This window comes from Nothoprocta perdicaria, unplaced genomic scaffold, assembly GCF_003342845.1.
Source record: "Nothoprocta perdicaria isolate Ctin4 unplaced genomic scaffold, notPer1 scaffold_100, whole genome shotgun sequence".
NCBI lineage: Eukaryota > Metazoa > Chordata > Aves > Tinamiformes > Tinamidae > Nothoprocta > Nothoprocta perdicaria.
Window position 1 is genome coordinate 1498823 of NW_020454095.1, and position 22872 is coordinate 1521694.

Genomic DNA, 22872 nt, shown 5'->3' on the forward strand with positions numbered 1-22872 from the left:
CATACTACATGATGTCATATTCCAAACTCTCCCTTCCCCACACAAAAATAAAATCCCAGGAAAGTCTTTTTTAGCAGACCATCATRCTTTTAGGCCTCACAAGTATAGCAACTAGAGAGAAATACTCTTTTGCTAAAGGTGCAAAACTTAGGAGGAGGCAAACTCCATCTAGGCTATTTTGCATCCTCCAGTGCAGAATCATTACCAAGAGCTGATATGGCAACTTTTTTATTTCATTGGAAGAGGAAGTAAGCCAATGGGCTTACAGTGTTTTGTTGTTGTATTTAAGAGCATGTGATTGTTCAGTTTTCAATTACACAAAAAAGAATTCAGAAATAATTTCAAACAAGAGACTTTCACTGTGAAGCTAAAAGCATGGCAGGAATTCTCTATTGTTCACGGTGACATAAGTTTGTACCTCACAAAATGCATAGACAGGAATTTAATATAAAGAATTAGTCCATTTACTGTATACACAAAACATATATCTTTTGTTTTAACACTTCTATTTTTTTTTTCTCTTTTTTTTTTTTTTTCTCTTTTTTTTGGCAAACCAACATAGAGAAGCAGCTCTGGAACTGCCAAATTAAAAATTGAGAATTTTAGCAACTTAACAATATTTTATAAGGATAGTAATCAAATGTGGTTGTAATTTAAAACCTGAGGCTGTGCACTGGTTGTTAGCTTAAAACTACCTTTCCATATAACATTGTGCTTCCATTATATAACAAGGAAAAAAACTAACAAGAACTAGAAAAGTTTGCTGCGGAACAGTGCTAGGACATACAGACCAAAAAAAAAAAAACCCCAAACAAACAAACAAACAAAAAAACCTAATACACATGTTATCTATTCAGAATATTGATTTGAGTCATATATCTAAAGGGATATAATGGAAATTAGAAAATGCTCACTTGTGACTGACTTAGCTACTGCCAAAAAAGTTAAATATGTATCAAATAATGTTTAATTGAATTTATTATATGCACTATATACAGATACTAAAATGCTTTGCAGCTGTGCCCCATGAACACTTCAAATTTGAGTAGACAGGTGAGTCCATGTGAAGCAAATAAATTATAAAAACAAAAATTACTCAAAAAGACTCTTAATCCTTCATGATCCCAAAAAGGCAATAAAGGGCAGAACTAATTTATTTCAAATGAAGCACTACTATCTAACTTTGCAGAATCTGTATAGCTGTTTTTATAGTATTTTTTTTGTATCACTGAAACATGGCACTGTTGTCAAGGTACCATTTAAAATGTAACAAAACAAAACAAAATAAAATAAAATAAAATAAAAGCGGACTGATACTTCTTTTCCAACAAGCTCAAGCATACAAGAAACTATACTACAAAACTTCCAGTTATGTTTTCCTAGGGCATATGTCTCAAAACAAGTYGCTTTTTGAATTATTAGACATGTATAAAACATTCTTTGTAAACCTCTAATCTTAGACTTCTTTTTTTTTATGTAAGTAAATTAAGTCCTTACCTAACAGCATTTATTATGAATACTCTATGACATACTGATATGGAGCATGACAAAAGAAAACAGAAGAGGAAGAAAGCTGCACACGTTTAAAAATGTAGAAAACTTGGATTACGATAATGATTAACATTGTTAAGGCTGTATATTCAAGCACTGTATGTTAAGAGAGCAGTGGATATGAATTTAGGCAATAAGAAATGTCCTGCATTATGCATGATACTGTAATTATAGAATGATATTGTCAACAGCTGATTGTTGGCATAAACTGGCTACTTATAGCAGGAATGTGAGTTAATAAAGATAGCAGAAGATGGCAGAAATGAATTCTGAAAAATGATAGCCAGTTTTCTCCAGCAGTCAGCCTGATAGTAAAACTCCAAGACTCTAGCTCTGCATCTAAATGAAATACTCCTTTTTCTCCTCTGCATTGACTTGACTGCCTTCTGCATTGATAATGGCTGTGTCGGCATCCGGTGCATCTTCAGCTCCTTTTGCTTCATTTGTTAAATAAGTTCCTATAAGGAAGCAGTACAACAGAAAAAGAATATATATATATATATATTTTACATTGTATTGTATAAAGTGGTGCAAAATTTCCAACAGCGCTGTTTATTACTTCATGAATGGAGTAATATGTAACTTTAAAAAGTTGCAGTATGGATGATGCTGTTATAAACAACTTTGGAATTTAGTCAATAAATATTTATGGTATAAAAACTGATAAAGCACATTATCGCTGATTCACATATATTCATGACAAATGACAAAAATATCATGAGACAAATCCACTCTATCTAAATGCTGCAACATGCAATTATAGAATAAGTGACAAGGTTTTGGATATTTCATGATATATCTAGCCATAAAAACAAACCATCTTTGAAGATTCAGATTTTCATTAAGGGTATTAAAAAAAAATACTGCTAATTGTTTTTGTCTTTCTATTTTAGCGATCTTATCTATACTTTAATTTCACAGAATTGTATCTTAGTCATTTCCCAGAATTACAAGATAGAGGTAGYTTCATTACCTGAATTCACTCATAATACACTCTCACAGACACTTTTAAAGCCACGTTATGTAATTCCAGGATATGGATAAAACGAACTGTGTACMACAGCCCATTTTAACTTTCTGAAAAGCATTATTTGCATTGGCATAAGATGCATATGTTAGCATTCATGAGGAAAAGCAAAAGAGACACATTTTCATTAGTTCATTAATAAAAAACCCTATTTTCTTCCTTACACAGTCCTATTCAAATTAAAAAAAAAAAAAACCCTACATCAAAAAATACATTAATCAGATTCTGGCTGATAGCCACAAGATTATTCTACTGAAAATGAGATTTAATGAATTACAGGAATCCCTCTCTCACTTTTTCCAGGASTGAGGAGGGGGAATCAAGTAATTTAACAACTGGTCTACAAGTCATTCAGAGGTTAAATCTCTGGAAATTATTTTGGAATTAACTGGGTCAAAATAAGATCATACAGAGGCTTAGTCAGTCAGCATCACTCCACCTCTGTTATCCCTAAAGGTGGAGAGGATTCAAAATGAAGGGAGTAGAATTCCTAAGGTGAAACATATGAATAAGGATAAACTTGACCCATGAATTAAATCCTTATCCCAGTGGAATCATTAGTAGAAGTGACAGTAATTTGAAAACCCACCATCAGTATTTAACATTATCTTTTAAAGGCATATTGAAAGTATTAACACAATTTATGGCAATTGACTGTCTTGTTTACTCAATTGTTTACTCAATTGTGCTTAGTTGATATATTACTTAAAATTATGAGGCCATGTAATTAGGTAATTAAATAGAAAGTCAAGGGCTAGAATCCTTTCAGCCTCTCTAAATCACTGGCTCTTTGCCAGTGGGCCATGGGCACGTAACTAGCAACTATCCTTTGCCGTAGTCAGTAAACGTGCCACTGTAAAACTGACAGAAAATCAGGGACTTCGCTCACAACCAGACTGTGAAATGATCTGTGCTGTCCCAATTACTTAGCAGATGAGGAAAGGTGAAAGACAAATGCACTCCAACGTGAAATTACACCTCGCTTCCAAAGGGGAGTAAACTTCGACCAAATCTTTCCTACCTTTATGTCTTGCCAGGTATCGACCAAGCAGAATTATAGAACATAGTGTTACAAAGACCACTACAGCCACTATTCCTCCTATAAGAGCGTGATCAGGACCGGTCTTTCCAGCAAAAGCATTCGGATCTAGAGGGAGAAACAAAAAAACAAAAGTGGTCCTACACAGACAAAAATTGACAAGAAAATTCACAATACCRAGTTTTATACTGATCATCCTGAAAACAGGGCATTTTCATCTTTAATATTCAGCATGGCTATTCCCACTTTTGCTACTAGTATCTTATCAACAACATAGTGCTGCTTGTATTCCCAGACTGTTCAAGCCCTGAGGACATCACAGTTATGAAAAATATTACCTTATTCTTCCTTGGCAGAGGTTATTAAATGGAAAAGGTTTCAGGTTTTGTCCTCGTCACTTTACAACTGAAAACCTGGCCATAGCTATTTATAGAAGCAAAAACAAGGAACTGAGAATTGGGGATCAGATAGCATCAGCAGAATAGTGCCTGCATAATACATAATTTATAGAACTGATTCTCAGTAGGGAACCCTTATACATTCTCTTCCTCTCTTTCCCATCCTATTGCACCAGAAATAAAAAGGCAGATAAAGTGCAGCCTCGCCAAGTTCCCTCTGAAGATGGCTGAGTCTGCATGAATTTGGTCAGATAAAGGTACCGGGCAACCTAGAGGAACATCACTGAATCTTGAGTGTTAGTTTGCAAATTCACTATGGTTAGTTTACAAATTTTACTATTTATTATACAAATTTACTACTCGATTAACCCAAAGGGAGCAAGCTGTTAACAGGTGTAAAATTGTTTTACCAGTCATTTCACTAACTCTGTGCGTTAGGACTACTGTCAGATTTAAGTTCTCTTGTACTGGTCATTTGTCTTTTCTATTGTCTGGTGCTGTACAAAAGTTCCTGAGAGGCAATCACGGGAAAAGACACTACTTCAGGATGCAAATTCCTTGGAGCTTTTTAACAATGAACCAGCCACCATTGACTGTTGACTAATCTGAAATATACAAAATGGGGAAAATCAATCCAAGGAATAGGGTAAGATTTCTTGTCTTTTTTTTTTTTTTTTTTAATGAAAATGCCTCCACTGCAAAGTAATAGTGATCCTCTCAAGATGTTATTAGCATGTCCTCTATCTAGCAATCACTCTACACATACTGCTTCAAGGGCATTTTCTTCGCAGGAGTTTGTATTCTACAAAGAGCCTGCAAACAACTTTGCAAAGAGAAAGACAGGAAAAATATTTACACAGAAAAGAGACTAAGTCCATAGAGATGATTATAGGGCTCTGCTAATGGCTTGGAAGGGTGATCCTATGGTGCCACGACTACACACTTCTGTGCCGACCAGATCACTGCATGCTGTTTAGGTAACATATACATATACCTACATACACAAATATATAGATAAAATAAAAACATTCATAGAACCGTTATATAAATTAAATAAAAGAATCTTGTTTTCCCCATCCTTTTGGAAACTGTGAAGAATTCTGAAGCTACATTTCCAGATCTGCTGGAGCAGGGAGCCATATGGCCCCCTGTTACAGACAGAGGTCTGTAGCAGCAGCCAGATCCACGAGGCAGGCTTCTTCACTCACGGCTGACTTTCAGCGCTCCCAGCTGTTTCTCTTCTGCCTGCTAAAAGGATGTGGGGGGGAAATTGCTCACAGAAGTGCTTCTGTGGACACRATGGAAGCAGTAGTTAGTGAACTCAAAAGTGGCTTATAAAGTAAGGTGTGCCTGCATCCTCCTCTGCCAACACGAACCTCCTGGCACGGGGCCACCATGAGCGGTGCTCAGCTGTGGATGGAGAATCCACCTGAAAGAGGGTATCACCTCCCTTTTGATGAGAAAAAATAACCCTGAGCTCTATCCGCCAGCATCCTTGAGGGGGAAAGGAAGAGGGCTGAAATCTCATCTCCCTCAAAGCAGTGTGGAGCCCGCTTCCCTTGAGGAAGTTCTGGTGTCCAAGGCAAGGAGGTGACCACTCGCTTGAGGAAACGGAAGGTGACAGCTGCTGTAGGATTTATGAAAGGTTTGCCAGCCTGCTCGAATCTAGCAAATTCCTCCTTCTGTGGTGCCTGTAACAAAGTCACTGTTAACTTGTTCCCTGCAGCTAAAAGGCAGCTCCAGTCCGGGCACGAGAGTAGCAAGGTGCCCAGGGCTGCGTGACCTGCAGGAGATGCTCTGCCCCAACACCGGGCCAGGAGCAGCATAAATACATTTTCTTTCTCAAAAGCGATCACTGCTAAAATGTTGCAAATAAAGCAAAAGAATTAAAAGGGATATTATGCAGGTCAATATCATTCTTCATGGAAAGTAWAATCCAGAGTCTAACTTCTAAAGGCTTGCAGAACTCTCTACCAAGAGACATTTTTTGGAAAGCTGATTGCAGTGGGCATTCCTAGCTCAATACCCAGATTTACACATACCCCTTCTGTGAGCTTTAATAAACATTACAGATAAAAATCCTCACAATACCCTGAGAGATGAATATTCTATGTGCTTTTATCTTCCCTGTACACAGGATTCCTCACTCCTCCTCTGAGGCAGGTGATACAACAACTACCCAAAGTGACCTAAATATATGGTTTCCACTAAGCAGTGTTGAAGTAGTTGAATTGATGAGATCTTACTGTTTTTAGTATGTTGAAATTCTTGACCTTAAGATTAACTTTAGCCATACACTGAATTAAAAATAATATTGTATTTGTGTAAAAATTTTTAATCTTGACATCAAAGCAAGATTATATTGATAATTATTAATAGGCAAATTTGCCAAGAATGACCTGTTTCCATTATATTAACACCAAGCTACTTATCTGTTAAGAGAGAAAGGAAAGGAAGGAAGGGAATGAAATAAAGATCTTCAAAAATAGCCAACATTTTCTAGTGAAACATATATACTTTCAACTCAAAATGACAACCTGCACAGTATAAACAATATTATGAATGGGAAAGTGCTTCTCATATAAAAATAATGTTAACATTAAATATAAATAAGCTCTACATTATGCATAAAATAATGMACTGTATTTTTGCCATTCATGAAATGACCTGAGCCCCTGAAGTGAATTACAGATCTTGGGTTATCTATCATGTAAGTAATTACTGTGTCAAAACGTGCCTCAACAGCATCTGAAGAATAGAAATAAAAGGTTTAGTGACCGTAACATTTTGTCTTTTAGGCAACTGTAGAGTAGCAGACAYATATATTTATTCAAATGTCCTTGGCATCTGTATTATCAAATCCCATTAAAGTTGGTAAAATTGCTAAGTGTTTATTTGGCTAAATGATCCACAATTTACTTCCCAAATAATGTAACAGTATTAAGATTATTTTTAGATTCTCATCATAAGCTTTCGGAGATTTTCCAGATAAACCTCACCCACACATACATATATATGCAGTAAATGAAATTTTAATTATTCAATTTTACCATAAGTATTTATCCACCAGCTGTTTCCAGAAAGATTTTAATTAGTCTGTACTCTTTTTAAATATAAATTGATTTTTAGCGCGCAMATACAGGCAGCTACAATAGGCATGGTCTGAGACAATGACATTCAAATTTTGTCATCAGATCTTCAAAGATCAGTTGCTTTTGTTTGTTTTATTTTTTGATGAGACTAAGGAGATCTTATAGCAAGATAATGATACAAAGCTCAAAATTATTTTTTATATGTGTGGGGGTTTTTTTGTCCTAAATTTAGAAAGTCTTCTTAGAATACTGATTGCTGATGCTGTGAAGTTGCATCTATTTTCAGCTTCTGGGATTTGTCCCCATTATTGTTTGTTCATGTACTTACAAAGATAGCACACATAAAATGACTAAGAGGACAAAAATGGTTTATTCATTAAGAAGTGAAATAGGTCAAACAAACCTTTGGATATATTAAATAAGTACATATGTGCAATTTTTGACCTGATGACAAACTTCTAGAATGCAGAATATTTCTATGAGAATTCACACATTAGTTGAACAGTGACATTTCTGAGCATTTTTCCATTTATTTACATAAAGTATATGCTAATTATTTATCTATTTTTTTTTTTCTGCATAAGTTTCCTTCCTATTCAAGCATAGCTGACTTCACTAACTTGCAGGCTGGGCAAGAGGGTCAGATAAACCAAAAGATGAGCAATGGTAGAACAAGCACATTTGTGAATGGTGAAATAGTGGCATATTTTGGGGAATATATTCATGTGGCCTCCCCTTCTTTAGGACAGAAATTGTAAAACTTTAGTAAGGCATACGTTTGGCTGAGGTGCTGAAATAATTTTTATTTTTTTTAAATATTACTTTGAGATAATTTGTTTTGGGCATTTTTTAACAGAGTAAAAATTGAAGTAAAGGTCCTAATCATCTTTAAACAACACTCACAAAAAAGACTGCTCAATTATATTTGAAGAGCTGAACAGGGCAAGAATGAGTGACAAGGCGAGTTAGTGAATATTTCTAGGGAAAATCTAGCAAAGAACCACAAATTATGAGGTATCTGAAGCTGCATTACATTTAAGTGCCTTAGCCACAGGACTTACAAAATACTCAAATAAATAAATAATTAAATATGGCAAGCAAGTAAAGGACAAGGATGCTGCCTCTTTCTTTTGGGTTTTGTGATGTTCACCAGGGAATGGATTGTTAAATTAGAAGTATTCCCCATTGAAATTCCTAATTGATGTCCTAAGGAGAGACGACTTGTGTGATCAGGTTCTTTTGCTCTGTTCTAATTTCTTAGGAACCATTGATCAATTTCAGCTATTTTTAAGTGACAGTAAAGATCTTAAGATCATTGCTTTCCAATAAGAACCCTAAAGAAGAGGCTGCTGTAGAAGTTTGCTCCTTAGGCAGCAGAGAATCTATAGGAAGGAATGCCTTAAAAAAAACCCTAATGGAGACAAAAGCTTGAGTCAAGGTCTCTGCCCGAGAATCAATTTTCCAATAAAGATTTCTTTCCACTGTGTCTCATAAGGCACAGATCCCTTTGGAAGCTCTTCATATGTCCGAGGGCATTTATAACCTCTAATCTCTTTGCACATCCTCCTTCTCCCGCTCCTTGTGCCCCTACTCTGCCTCTTATCTCCTAGTGGAGCAGTGCACACTGCAGCATTCGTTAAAAAGTCACTCAATCATGAGGCACAATTTCACTGGAAAGCAGGGAAGGGTTCTCTTCTGCAGTTTGTTCATGGAACAAACTTGCTAGATTCATTCAAAGTCATTTACCAGGTTCAACTGTGTGTTCCATATAATTTTTGATGGTCCTCAAAATATAAGCCTTAGCAAAAGAAGCAAAAAAGTGTAAACCGAAAAGAAGCAAAACCAAAACTACCCTGTGCTCAGGGTTTTCTCCAGCTTCAGAAGGAAGAACACTAAAGTAGGACCTTGCCTCATAAATATGAGAATAGGAGATAGGAGCGGACTAATATCTGTGATAGTTGACAAGGTATTTGATTTAGGAAAAGCAGCAACAGTGGTTTCTGTGATAAATGCAGGTAAGTAGAATTTTCCTATGTCAGGATCCTAATTTAGGCAATGCAGACTTTGATTCCTCTTGCCTAGCCTCGAGTGCTGGAACAGACACTTTTAATCCTTTTTTTGTAAAATAGCATTATACCACCTATACACATGCACTTGAAACTTGCCAAAGTATTGTTAAGGGGGAAAAGAAAGTTTTTGCTCCTTCATTTAAATTGCAAAGAGTAGCTGCCCAAAGGGGCTGGTTGTGAAATTCATTGAAAATGTGTTTTGTTATTAACCAATTTTGAACTTAAAATGTGTGGCAGGCTTCTTTTTCCTTCAGTGCCTGAAGCAAAGAAGAACAAAACAGTGAACTAATATACTGCATATATAAACTTCTACTTTAATAGTAGAATATAATCAACTATAGAGAAGACAGACAGAAGAAAAGTTTACTTGTAAACCTTCAGAAGAATTGATAGCCTTTTCTCCTCATATTACTGCAGAAGCACTGCTGGCACATTTTGCCTCTGAGTGTTTTTATTTTTTTTTTCCACAGCACTGAATTATATATACATTCCTATTAATAAAAGCCCACATCACAGGAGAATAGAAGTCCCACACTAACGTTTCTGAGCTGAATATATAGCTCCTTTTGAGAGTTCAAGTTGTGCYTGTGAATCAGAGATTTCTTCCACCAAAGAGAAAAAAAAAAGAAAGATTTTTTTGGTTTTGTAGTGTATTTGTAAGTGGCTCATATCAAACGTAAGCAAAAATATCAGCCATATCTATTTATTTTGAAAACGTATTTGTGCAAGCATAATAAGAGGATGAGACACCTACAGTGGTTAAATATAAAGTTTAACAATATTTTTCAGGGTCCTTAGAGCCTCGTTCCAGATTTTCTCCTGTGTCTTATTTCACTGACACAGTTTTCTAAAGATTTTTTTCCCTTAGTAATTTTTTTTAAAAAAGCTCCAGTTTCTGAAGAGAACTGTTTCTCTAATTAGAACACATAACTTTTCTTATTGAGCACATTGTATTTTTGTCTTTCAATGAAGTCATTAATTGCTTCAGACTTGACCTTAGAGAAGAGCTAAAATTTGCATTTTTTTTGCCTTTATTCTGCTTTCTGTAGAAGATAAGAAAGGCAAAACCGAGTCTGAGGAAATATGTGTATTTTGTCCGTATATAAGTAATGGCTACTGAAATAGGAGGAGGTGGGGAAACAGACAGATGGCACAGGTGAATGAGAATATATCCCTGTTACAAGCCATTGCTCCAAGTGAGTCAACCACAGYGTGCAGCACAAGAGGCAGATGATGTGTTATCCTGCTTTCGGCATTTAAATTATTGTTCTTCTGAAGTTTCCGGAATACCCTTAATGCCCCAGCTGTAGAAAACATAACAAAGCAGACTGAAGTTTGCAAACTTCAGTTTATTAGACATAAAAAAAAGAAAACCCCAACCCTACATGAATATCAAGATGTGTGACTTCTCATTTTGTGAGAGAAATTATATTTCTTACGTGTCATCTTTCCTCCTCCCAAAATATAGGCGGATCCCTGCTCTCCTTTTTCTCTTCATCATAAAAAAGGACAGACAACAGCTGGAGTAGGTGTGTGTATGTGTAAACCTCCTTTTCCTGTCATCAGGAATTAATTGCCTATACAAATAATGAACTGACACCTAACACAGAATGTAGATACCAAACATTTCCTCTGTTTCCTTCCTTGTGGTACCTTGTGGTACCTTTTGATAATTTCCTACAGACTGAGGTCTGTTTGAGAGAATATGGAGTTAATTTGTGAAGGGGAGCATGAAGTCTGTGCTCGGTGGCTTTTCTGTACTAGGAACCCACTGCTACTTGCCTTCACAGGGGGATGGATCCAGGCAATCAGGTGGTCTCTTCCGGCCTTATCTTTCACATACCATGAAAAAGCAACACATATCACTTTTAAATATCATGAAATATCGTAAGATTGTGAAGAAAATAATTAAAACAAATTTTAAAGTTACTCTGCCAGCCTTAAGAAAGTCTCAATAGCTCATAAYTACTAAAAAGTATTATAATTTTTTACACTGTAACTTAGTTTTCATGGTATCTTTTATACAAGCTCCCTCAAGATTGCTTCTCAGAGCTAACTGCAGAGCTTAAATAATAGTACTACCTCAGGCGTCTCGGCATTAGAAAAACAGAAGGGCAACTTTAATTTAATTGAAGAACAACCCTAATTAAAACTTATCCTATGACAGAAGAAAAAATATTGTTCAAATGAATTCTTTATGATTGTCATACTAGTTTTTTACCCAATCAGATTAGAACAATTATAAGCCTATAACGACATCAAAACACCCCAGCAAAACCATCCACTTCAAGCTGGAATCTGATATGCTTATTCATGCTGAATAGTAATTTAATCTGCTGTGGGTCTACTCAGTGTGAGTAATTGTAACAGAATTTCTTTTTTTTTTTTTTTTTTTTTTTTGCAGTCGATAGCATATTTTATCTGTCAATATATCTCTAACAGATTAGCCAGGCATACTTGTGGTTAGGACAACTGATTCAAAAGAGGATGCTGACTGACCCACCTCATCTCAGAAATAGAAATGTAAGAGGCATTATCTGAAATAGTCTTCTGTGATACAGAGTATCAGAAAAGAAGAGTAAATTATTGATAGGAAGGTGAGTATGCCTATTAACTATTTAAGTAATCTTTTATAACCATTTTAATTAGGGCATAAAATCCTAAGTTCTTTGGCACAACAGCAATATCCATTAGTGAAGTTTCTGTCCAAGCAATAAAAACATGTTTAATTTGTTTGAATTTTTGCCGGTGGTTTAATTTAATGCTATCCATCCTTTATGCCATCTCTGTACTAATGGAAGCAACAATATTTTCCTCATTTAATAATGACATGCTTGATGGAATTCAGTATCTTAACTCAAATTTTCCCTTGGTAACATTAAGACTTTGTTGTTTTCAGATGCCTTAAAGTTAAACACCACCTAGCTCTTAGTAGCAGACTGTGTGTGCTCTTAATGCCATTCATTGGTAATGGATTTGTGAAGAATGAAGTTGATCTTTGTTTTCCTGAAGGTTTCTAGTATTCATACAAAAACAAATAAACAAACAAAAACTTGAGAGTTTTTTTTTATGAGCCTGTTCTTTTTTAACTCAGTTGAGCATATTCATTTCTAGCAGCACTCATGATCCCTACTGTCAACACTGCTAGCTGCCATATATCCAAACTCTACCAAGGGGGGGTCACATCCACACTAGTTTGCAAATGACAGATTCATTTCCCACCTTCTCTTGAGACAGAAGTGAGGACTGAAAAAATCAGAGGTCCAGTGTAATTACTATGTATATTTCAGATTAAATAAATGTGATAAAAGCTTCCATCTGGCTGTTGATCAAACGTGCAAAGGCAGGCTTCTTTTTCCATGACATATTACAATATGTCTCTTGTAACAGTCCCTAATGCCATCCTGTAAATTACTTACATTTGGGATTACTTCACTACGGCAGACAGAAATATTACTCACTGCTTAAGTGCTGCCTAGTGGGAGTATGGGAGACRTGGTCTAATCTTAAAGTTGTTAAGCAAGGCATTAAGAAATAATGGGGCCATGTTTATTTTACTAAATGGCGAGTGTGCTCACACTATTTGAAGATGGCAGGCTCAATTTAATACTAGCCTGAGCTATATCCCTGATGTTGAAAAGCTGTACAAAGTCTACAGCTGGGGAAAGAAGTGTAAGCAGTGTGCTRGCACGGTGCTACAGGGAAACTTTGAAAACGAGAAAGAGCCTGCTCGTTAAAAAATGTCAATAGTTTCAAATACTCTTCTATTGACTAACAAAAATGCAAGCCTCTTTCTGGACAGCAACTCTGAGATTCAGGGCCTGTAATAAAACAGAATTCGCTCACCAGACACTCCAAAAAGAAACAACAGAAAAAACAAGGGAAAATTAGAAAATGATGCTGGCATTCTCCTCTTAGTGTGCACCTTTTATTGCAGTGGTGGTTGGAATCAGTGGAGAATYGTATCTTATTATATTAATAAAGGTCTCTTAAATAGTTTATCCTAAGAGAAGAARGGTAGGAAAAAGAAAAGGTGATATTAATCAAAGAAAAACTATTGGAGAGGAGAAAAGCTTTTTTTCCCCTGTGATTTATAGCTCCTAAAGTTTTACAGAAGACTCGCAGAAGAACAACAAAATTAGTTCAAGATTGAAAATCCCAGTGCTTATTTTAAAGGAAAGAAAATTCTCCTTCTCTAGCCACACCAGAGATATCTCTAGTCTGCAGTATCAAGTTTTTCCGTCTTGTAGATCATTCATCCCGCCCATAAAGTGTATAATGACAGTCTGTGTAAATCAGAGGTGCTGCCCAGCAAGGAGAGTTTTGGCCCTTTGAATTCCTATTGCAAAGCCCAGCAAAAGTCCCTTGTTCCTTGACAGGTCTTAAAAGCATAGTATTTTCACACTGCAATGGTTAAAATTTGTGTCCTTCTAGCCATTGGTCTGGAAAAAATGCTTGGAAGCATTTATGAGTCTAGTAAATATCTCATGGTATTTTTGGCTCTAGAAATAGACTTCCTCTCTCCTATTTGCTCACTCCACCAATTCACTTACCTTTCCTTTCTCTATTCAGTTCTCATTCTATTTTAACTGCCCGAGATTTTCCATATAATCCTTTTACCCTAAATTGTCTCATTAGCCTGCATTGCTTGGCATCCAATCTTATTTAATCAAAATGGTTCGTTAAATGACATTCCTTTTTAAACAGTAAAACAAATAGTTTAAAAAACTAATTTCCTCTTTAGGACATCAYGCACACAAAATGTGAAAGTACAAAAGAATGTTCCAAGCAAGATGGAATTAACAAGACTCTTTCTAAGCACTAACATCTAACAGGGATGTTAGAACCTTGCACAAGTTTACAGGAGATGTCACCAAAAGAGAGAGGGATAAACCAAGGAGAGAACTTTAGCTGAAAGAGAGACCTTTAGCTGAAARAAGCGGTGCATTTAGACCTCCTTGCTCAGCTTTGGCATCACGCTAAAGACGTCCCTCATTGCCCTTCAGAGATGAGATTCATGAACTCAGACCTTCTCTCCAAGGCCCCAGCACCAGAGTTGGGGTGTGAGGAACAGCACAAGCCTAGGGTGCTGGGTAAGGCACAGCCTGAGCTTCTCCCTCACTGCTGGCAGCCTCTCATCAGAGTCACTGGGGCCAAGGAGGCAGCACATGGCCTGTTCCCACAAAGTACATTTTGGTAATGAAGGTGGAAGCTTTTTTTTTTTTTTTTTTTTTTTTTCATGTCTCTCCGTTGAATAAGATCATGAAATTTGCTCTGCCTAGTGATGACCTCGTCTGTTCATAACTCTTAGCCTAGATGCTAGTGAGCTGTCCCATCAGAGCACCATACTGGCAACAAGCGTGAAGAGCAAGATTAGTTTTCCAGAGATTTGCCTAATGCATGGGAAATGCAGATTTAAATCCTTCCCATGCAAGAAACACTTTGTATAAGCATAGGCAAAGCATTTGTGTTATCTGTGCCTCAGATCCTCCAAGGAAGTTGTGAAAACAAGAGAGATCTCAACTGTCACTGTCAAGGCAGTCCTGCCAGGTACTTACCTATCATTTAAGACTAATCACTTCAGACTATTTAAGAGTTTTTAAAAAGATTTGGAATGCAGTTTAGTGGGTTTAGTTTTGCTGGCTATATTTGGATAAAAGCAAATTGAACATATATTACTATGTGCTTGCATTTCTGAGAGGCGAGATGGAATAAGATGGCTACATTGCTATCTACATATACATCTAGCACCTACATTGCTAGAAGCCATGTACCTCCAGGAACTGATGAAGATAAAATACATAAATAAATATGGGAATAAACCAGAAAGAGGATGAATTGACTTCCAGTCTATCATTAAAAACAAACAAACAAACAAACAAAAACAGAAAAGTATTGTTATGACTTGTTTGACAGATAGATAAAGGTTTCATAAATAAATCCCACTGAACTTAACAGTAAGAATTATTCAAATTAGAATATATCTTCAATAGAATCATTGAAGATGTAAGTCAGCTGATACAAAAAGGTAAGGAAGGTAAACTGTATAACAATGAAAAGCTACAATCTCCTGGTTTCAGTTTCCCTACTATCTCATAAGTGCTAGCAAGTTATTTTTTACAGTTCAATTTGAAAAAAATATGCTTAAAACTACTTTATATTTAGTAACACCAACTTCCTAAAATCTATGGACAGGATATAAAAGTTAGCTCCTCTACTTTTATATTAATCAAATAATACAGTTTGTAATTCTAAAATTACATGGAGCAAGCAAATGCTGAATCTAGCTATCAGGGTTGTAAAGAATGCTATTACAAGACAATCAAACATTTTTTGATAAATGAGCAACAAGAACAAACACAACASTCATAATAAAAAAGCCATCCAATGTCACTGTTTTAAAATTGTGTGTGCATATAGGTACAATGACTTCTCTTAATTCCAGATACAACTTTGATAACATATAAAGCATGTCAATAAGATGTTTGTGTGACTGTTATTGTTGCATATACGTGCACACAAGTGGTTAAATCTTTACCATGTTGTAAACCAGCAATGTTCCTAAAGTTACCATGGCTCTGCAAATATAAGTCATAATACTTCATAATACTGTTAAGTATGAAATTGCTGGTGAATGATGCACAAAACTGAAAGACAGCACCAACATCAGACTTTGCAGAGCTCAGCTAGTTAGTGACCAGAAATCCTCAAATGTAGTAAGAATCACCAAGGTGACTGGAGGAAGGAGCACATAATGTATGAGGAGATGCTAAGAGAATTATGTTTGTTTGGTTTTAAGAAAATAAACCTAAGGGAAGAGATATTACTGCTATGTTCAACTGCTGCATGGAAAGGATAAGAGAAGATGGTACCACTGGGACAGGTTATTCAAAAAAGCTGAAGGAACTTCATCTTTAGAGATGTGTAAAACTCACCTTCTCTTAGTTGGGCTTGGACCTGCAGAGGTCCCTTCCAACCATTATTATTCTATGATTACAAGAAACAAGTRATAAACCACTAAAACTAAGAATGCATAAAAGAGATAAAGAAGTTTTACATATTTATTCATCTTAAATGAGCTTATATTAAACCAAGGATCTGCAGATGAATGAAGATCCTTTTATTGCTTTAAGATGTGGTATTCTTTCCCTGTCTTTTTACAGTACTGCCATCACTGTAACATCCTGACAGTTCTGATATTCATACTGTCAGAAATCCAACAGGATGTCCAGTTGTTTTTGTAYCACCTTCTATTAATGAAACAGTTGAACCAGGAACCAGACATTCATACAAAACACTAGAAATGATACCACTGAGAGCAGCTGTAGGCAAAGAAAAACTGTATGTGATACAAAGTGCCTTTTTCTCCTCTAATAATTTATTTTTCTTGAAAAAAAAATTTTAATTTCAAAAACAGGGTCACAGCAGCCATCCTGAAAAAATATTCCATACTAGATAATGTTTTACGAAGCATTAAACATAATAAGAATGTCAAAGATCACCAAGTTGTTCCAATGGACTTTTTATCCTACTATGTTTACAATTACTGAGAGGTTAGATTTGCAAAGATATGAGCTGATAACATTCTGTGGCAACTGCAATATTTTCAGTTTGAGGATTTCAGTTTTAAGGCWGGCTTGACAAAACTAGGGTAACTCTTTTTCTCAGGTATAGCCAAGTTTATTTATAGCAAGGTCAACTCATTTGAAATCTCTTGTATCTCTTTACTCACTAGAGAAAACAGTCATGTAAGTAAGTCTGTATGGTGTTGTTTCTTTGTAATAGCAGGGGGTAAGAATCATCAACCAAAGAAATTGCTTTTCTGCCTGTCAAACTTGATAGTCAACACACAAAACATTTCATAGATAAAAATAAACTGAAGCTTATCTCCATGCAATAACTGTTGAGCACGTATCTTTCAAAATAAACTGTAGTCCCCCAAATGGCAGGGATTTTGATGAGGCTTCTACAAGGAAGCCCTCATCTAGCCATCTCAAAACTAAATCTTTTACCTTGAACCTGYCAAGATAAAATACCATTGCAAAAACTCTCCTCTGAAATTTCCTTCTCCCACGTTTTGTGAGAAAACCTTCTGGAGTGAATCAGGAATCCCTTTTCCTCCTGCTCCCCCCAGTCCCTTCTTCTTTGGCAATTTGACTCCAGGGAGATGATCATTTATCCAGAGATGTGGCAATCACATAATGCTCCAACTGTATGTAGGAGCATTGCACGCTGTGTAGTACCACACTGTTTTCTGGATCCCTTGGCTTGACCAGCACTGGCAGGCTACTACGCCACTGTTAACCTTTTCTTGAAAGATTTTCATACAGCTTCCTTCAAAAAGCCATTTAAAAAGATTTTCCCAGTGCAGTACACATCTGCATAAATCCTGTTATTACCTTGCTATTGTGTTGTTGTTATTTCTTGCTATTGATTTGAAAATTAGCTTATTTTTTTTCCACGTCCCTATAGCATTCTTTCTATCTTCATGAGACTTCTTGCATTTATTCCATTTGATGCTGGATGTACCCAGAATGAGATCCAAAGGGTTATTTAAGCATCTTAAATTCATTCTAGGTCAAACCTCAGCAACAAAGTCTTGAAATGTACTCACAAAAGTATGGCTTAAACCATTTAAAGGACAGAGAGACAAATGTCTATGTAACAAACATTGTTGGATGACTAACTACATGCTGTATTGTGTATGCCTAGAGGCACCACCTTCTGAGCTGCACTGATAATCTGGGTGCCTGCCTCTCCCATAAAATTGTTTAAATTTGCAAAGCAGGTGTCTTGAGGTATAAGTTGCCTGAGAGCCCAATTGATCTGTTGAACTTTAGGCATGGCAAATACATGCCTGACAATACTAAATTCAAATCAAAGCCAGTTTCATTGAAGATGAAACATGAATAAGACTCATCATGTTTCACTGGGGCTGTTGAGACTAAAAAGAAACATAAAAATAAATACTTAAACTATGAGACAGAAATAAAGTCAAGTCTCCAAGAGACTATATTATCTAGGAGGTAGGGCTTGCTACCTTCACTTAAGTAAATACTACTTTTGAGTGGAACTGACTCGCTCAGCTTTAATACACATAATTCAGTAGCGAAATCCTTTTAGAGCTGCCTGACATCCTGCCTGACTGCCAGACATCAAGAATTTGGACTACTGAGGGTTTTCTTCTAGCCCTTGCTTTGCAGAATTTATTTTCTAGTTGTTAAAAAAATTGTAGAAGTTATAAAAGTCAAGTGTATAAAACATCGTCCAGTCACATTTAAATCTGTAACAGTAGAACCATTTCCATTTTAAACATTATTTAGGTATACAGTAATAGTAAAATAAATTACAGTATGACATTTGGGCTAGAACAGAGGTCTATTATTTCACAGAACATACGCAGACCAAACAATTTCACTTGTCCATCTTTTCCCAAAACATGCAGGAAAAAAGCAGGAAAAAACAAAACATTTTTCTTTCTTCCATTATGTCCAAGAAGGGATACACCAGCAAATCCTTTGAATAAAGGATATCATGACTGAGCTCCTCATTAGAAGCTTAACCATGAGCTGTTTAACATGGTGAATACTTCATGCTTGCTTTACTTCAGGATCTGAGCATACAATTTTTTTTCCTATCTGTTGCCATGTATATTTAAAGCTTTTACATATTTTTAAACAACTTAAAACTAGTACTAACGATTCCGGCAAACAGACTTTTCTCTGCGAATAAAACTATTTCTACGACTTTGCGTGCAGCGGAGTCCATAGAGTGTGACTAAAAATGTGTGCCCTCCTAATACAAAGAAAACATTCTGAGAAACACAGGTATTTATCTCAAGCACCGATTTACCTCTTGGCCTTCTGTGTTTTTAAAGGTTGCATTAACAGGAAGACTTCTTCAATCAGAATTCAAGAATTCTTGATCTTGAATCCCTAATAATTAATGGACCTCTGTTGCTTCATCACAGAGCAGGGAACAGACTTGAGGTAGTCTGTGCAGCCTGGCTGAGAACAGCCCTCATGCTGGTACCTCCCTACTTGCTGTGACCAAGCACTGGGATTTTAGGAAGGATCATTTTTATCCTCTCAAATTGCATCCTTTACTATGGATAAGGACTGGTGAGCTTTTAGAGGACTTATAAGGACTGGTGAGCTTTTAGACTTTACGCAATTTTTATAATCAGCCATTACAGAAATGCTTGTTTAAAATGCTAATGCGTGAAAGAAAATATTCAAAACTAAAATTTGATTAGCCTGTAGATATGCTCAAATAAAAAGCGTATGGAGGAAAATGACCAAGTCTCTCCTTTTAACTCTCATTTCTCAGACTCTCACATTTCTCAGAATCTCACTTCACCTTTTCTTACACCAACATTAATATTGATAGGATTACTTGAGGAGTAAACTATTACTTAATGTTAGAACTTCAGACTTCAGTGCAAGGATCCATGACATAGCTCAAGTACCTATTCAGGGAGCTGCTTAAATAGAGAAGAAAACAGCACTGTGCAGCACTCCAGTGCAGCACTTTGAAATGTCTCATATGTTCCTCCTGAGAGTTTTGATGAAGAATAAAAAAATGGTGTCTATGGGTGCTTTTCATGACTGACAAGAGCATTTTGATATCAAATCTTCCTTTTTGAGGCAGAACCTGTGTGAAACAAGCAGCTGTGCATCAAAAACAAAATATCCTTCCAAAGAGCTACAAGAAAGACCTAACACATGAAAGGACTGATAATTACAACAGCACAAACATAAGTAGCTCTGAATGTATTTCATGACAAGTTGAACTGTTCTTTTAAACCAAAAAATCAAACTTCATTTTCAACATGATTCGGGAGAGTTATTTTAGTGCTGACATTTTAATAGTGTTTTTATACCTAAATTGTACAGAACACCCTTTTTTTTTCCCTGAAAATAAGATAGCTCATCTCAGCAGGTTAAGTCTTGTGAAACATTTTAAATAAACTTGAAAATGAATTATAATGAGATATTATGCTGGTTATGGAAATATTGGATATAGCGAAGGCACATTCTTCTTTAAAGTTTTATGTGCATGCAAACATCTTTGATACAAGATAAATATTTTAAGAAAATTAAGAAGAAGCATAACTGATTGGAAAGAGTGGCAAAGAGAGAAAAGAATCTGTTCCATGCACACAAACTTATTATTTTCTCTCCCACTTAATTCAATGTTATTTAGAAACAATGTCAAATCATAGAAATATGTCCATGCTTTCTAATTTTTGCTAATTCCTACACAAGACAAATGCACTAAAATTCACAGAAAGAGTCATTGTGTCTGTGGATGAAACCAATGTGACCAAGAAAAATACTGGATACATTCTTTATGTTCATGCAGTAGGGGTAGGGAAAGTTAAGGAAGATTTTCAGAGGTTCTTTAAAAAAAAAGAATTAAAATTAATGTTATTGTTATTAGAAGAATAATATTTTATATATACATTCCTTGTCATTACTCAGGGTAGTTAGAATTAGTGTTAAATCTGTCCTTGTGCTGGCTTTCTCTGAATATTGTCTAAGTAAATACAGTTTAAAAGAAAATATATAGCATTCTCCTCATGATGCTCAGAAACAAGATGATAGACATTTTTTGAAATGCACTATTGCTTGTTTCCATTCTTACAATACTAAGCACAGACACGAAGAGATAAAATAAACACTTGTACAGCCTTATGCAGGCTTGTTTTTCTATTTGCACATCATGTAGGGGGAGAAATCAGGCTAAACTCCTGCCTGCCTTGTGTGGATCCCACAGCCCACTGCTGCTGCAGACCTGCTGGGTCCCTGCACTTCGGGCACTGCCTCTTCTGGTAAGAGGCTCTGAGTTCTGCCCCATTCATCACCAAAACCAGGGCAAAAGCATGGGTGTCATGCTAGCTTCTGAATTCTATTCAAAGTATTTAACATTTATGAAAAGAGGCACTCAGAGAGGTGAAACATTGCACTCTTGGAGAAGACTAAGGCTGGGAATAGCTACAGTTCTGAAACTTGGTCCCTATTAAGTCAGCAGAAACCCTCAACGGACTTCAGCAAAACCTGATACTGAGCCAGAGTATCAGCCTATTCACTCATGTATGATTAGCAAAAAACAGATGGGCAAACAATACATACTTCAGGATCTTTTTTTTTTTTCCTTCCTATTCTTTCCCCAATTAGTTCATTGCCTTGTTGCTGTTGAGTTCTTTTTGTTTTCAAAGAATCTCATTTTCTGTCCATTGAAGCAAAACTGAAGGAGAAAAGTGAGAAAATGATGGGACAACTAGGCAGGTAAAATCCTTGTAAATCCTACTCTGAACTGCTTAATATTCTGAATCCTTACTTCAGGGAGATGAAAACCCTTTTGGCATAGTCTGAGTTGCACTGATGTCTGAGCAGGAAGAGTTTACTGTAGATTGAATGCTTGACTTGTTAAAAAAAAAAAAAAAAGAGAGAAAGAAAGAGAAAGAAATTAAGATTCCTCTGTTATGTTGTCGTTTGCTACAACACAAGTCACACTGATAAACAAAAATATAAACAAACAGAAATTAGAAGCATTAGAAGTGGTCACAAGCTGTTGAAGGTCTCCATTTAATTAGTATTCAAGCTATTAGTGAACCATCTAGCTCATTCTGATTCATTATAAATCATTACTGGAGAAAGAGAAAAATAGCAAAATTCCTAATGATTAAGACTGCCATTATGCACATTTGTACAGGCATCAGATTCTTTTCAAGCTGCTGGGACCAAGCCAGGGTTCCAATTTCTGCCTCAAACAAGCAGGAGATGGCACTGAAAGGAAAGTTTAACATCTCTATTGCCAGCAGAAGTGTGTCCTGAGACTGTATCCCCAGTTCAACTGGCTGACTGTACACAAGGGGACAGAGTTTTCTCTGCATTATCTAGCAGAATAGAAGTGCTGTTATGTTTGCTGCATATTCCACAACACACACAAAACTTCTTATCTTAGGTATTATGCCGGTCCTAGCATTGTACTAAGTTGGGATAGCACTTTTTTTTTTTTTTTTTTTTAAGCAAAGAAGATACAGCTAGGACATTTTTAATTGGCCAGACATCAGATTAATACTGCTTCCCTCACCCATCCATCCACAATCCCCCCCAGAGAAGCCAACCCTAATATTCCCCCACCTATTCAAACACAAACATGCTTACATGAAACTCCATTTCATTCACAGAGTTACTAGGTTACACTCACAAGACTCATGTACTGTAAACTGGTGTTATTCCCTATCCTTCAGTAATGTGTAGAAGGAAGAACCCTTCCTGGAGCAGGTAAAAAAAAAAAAAAAAAAAAAAGATTACTCTGACAAAAATGTCTATGCAGATCTTTAAGTTCCACATCCTGGTACTCCCCTAGCAGTTTCCAGTGATTCTTTACTCACTCAGGAGCATTTGAGTACTGCCAAAGTAGAATAAAATCGAGTTGCTTACTAACTTTCAGGGCTAAGTGTCACTGTTTCTGATTCATAACTGCACATGAACTACCCATGCTCTCCTGACTACGTACCTGAGAGAGCAGAGTAGGCTGACCAAGGTATGCACCTTTTCAGCAGCTAGAGTCTCATGCCCAGCATTTCAATAYAAGCTGAAATGGAAAATGACAAGCTAATAAGAGAAAAACTGCAGCAGCTTCCTTGCTGCTCTACCACAGGGGAAGAGCCTGCAGCCTACGGAGG

The 22872-nt window shown here is 36.2% G+C and overlaps 1 protein-coding gene across 3 annotated transcripts in view; it reads right to left on the reverse strand.

The window, feature by feature from the left end:
- Positions 1-1273: 1273 nt before the first annotated feature.
- Positions 1274-22872, reverse strand: part of CADM2 (cell adhesion molecule 2) — a 603314-nt gene continuing 581715 nt past the window's right edge. For all 3 annotated transcript variants that reach the window (XM_026040423.1, XM_026040427.1, XM_026040436.1), the window contains 2 exons: positions 3600-3725; positions 1274-2009 (listed from right to left, as the gene is read on the reverse strand). In XM_026040423.1, coding sequence (XP_025896208.1) covers positions 1891-2009; positions 3600-3725 — 245 coding nt within the window. In that variant the 3' untranslated portion in view covers positions 1274-1890. The remainder of the gene's footprint in view (positions 2010-3599; positions 3726-22872) is intronic.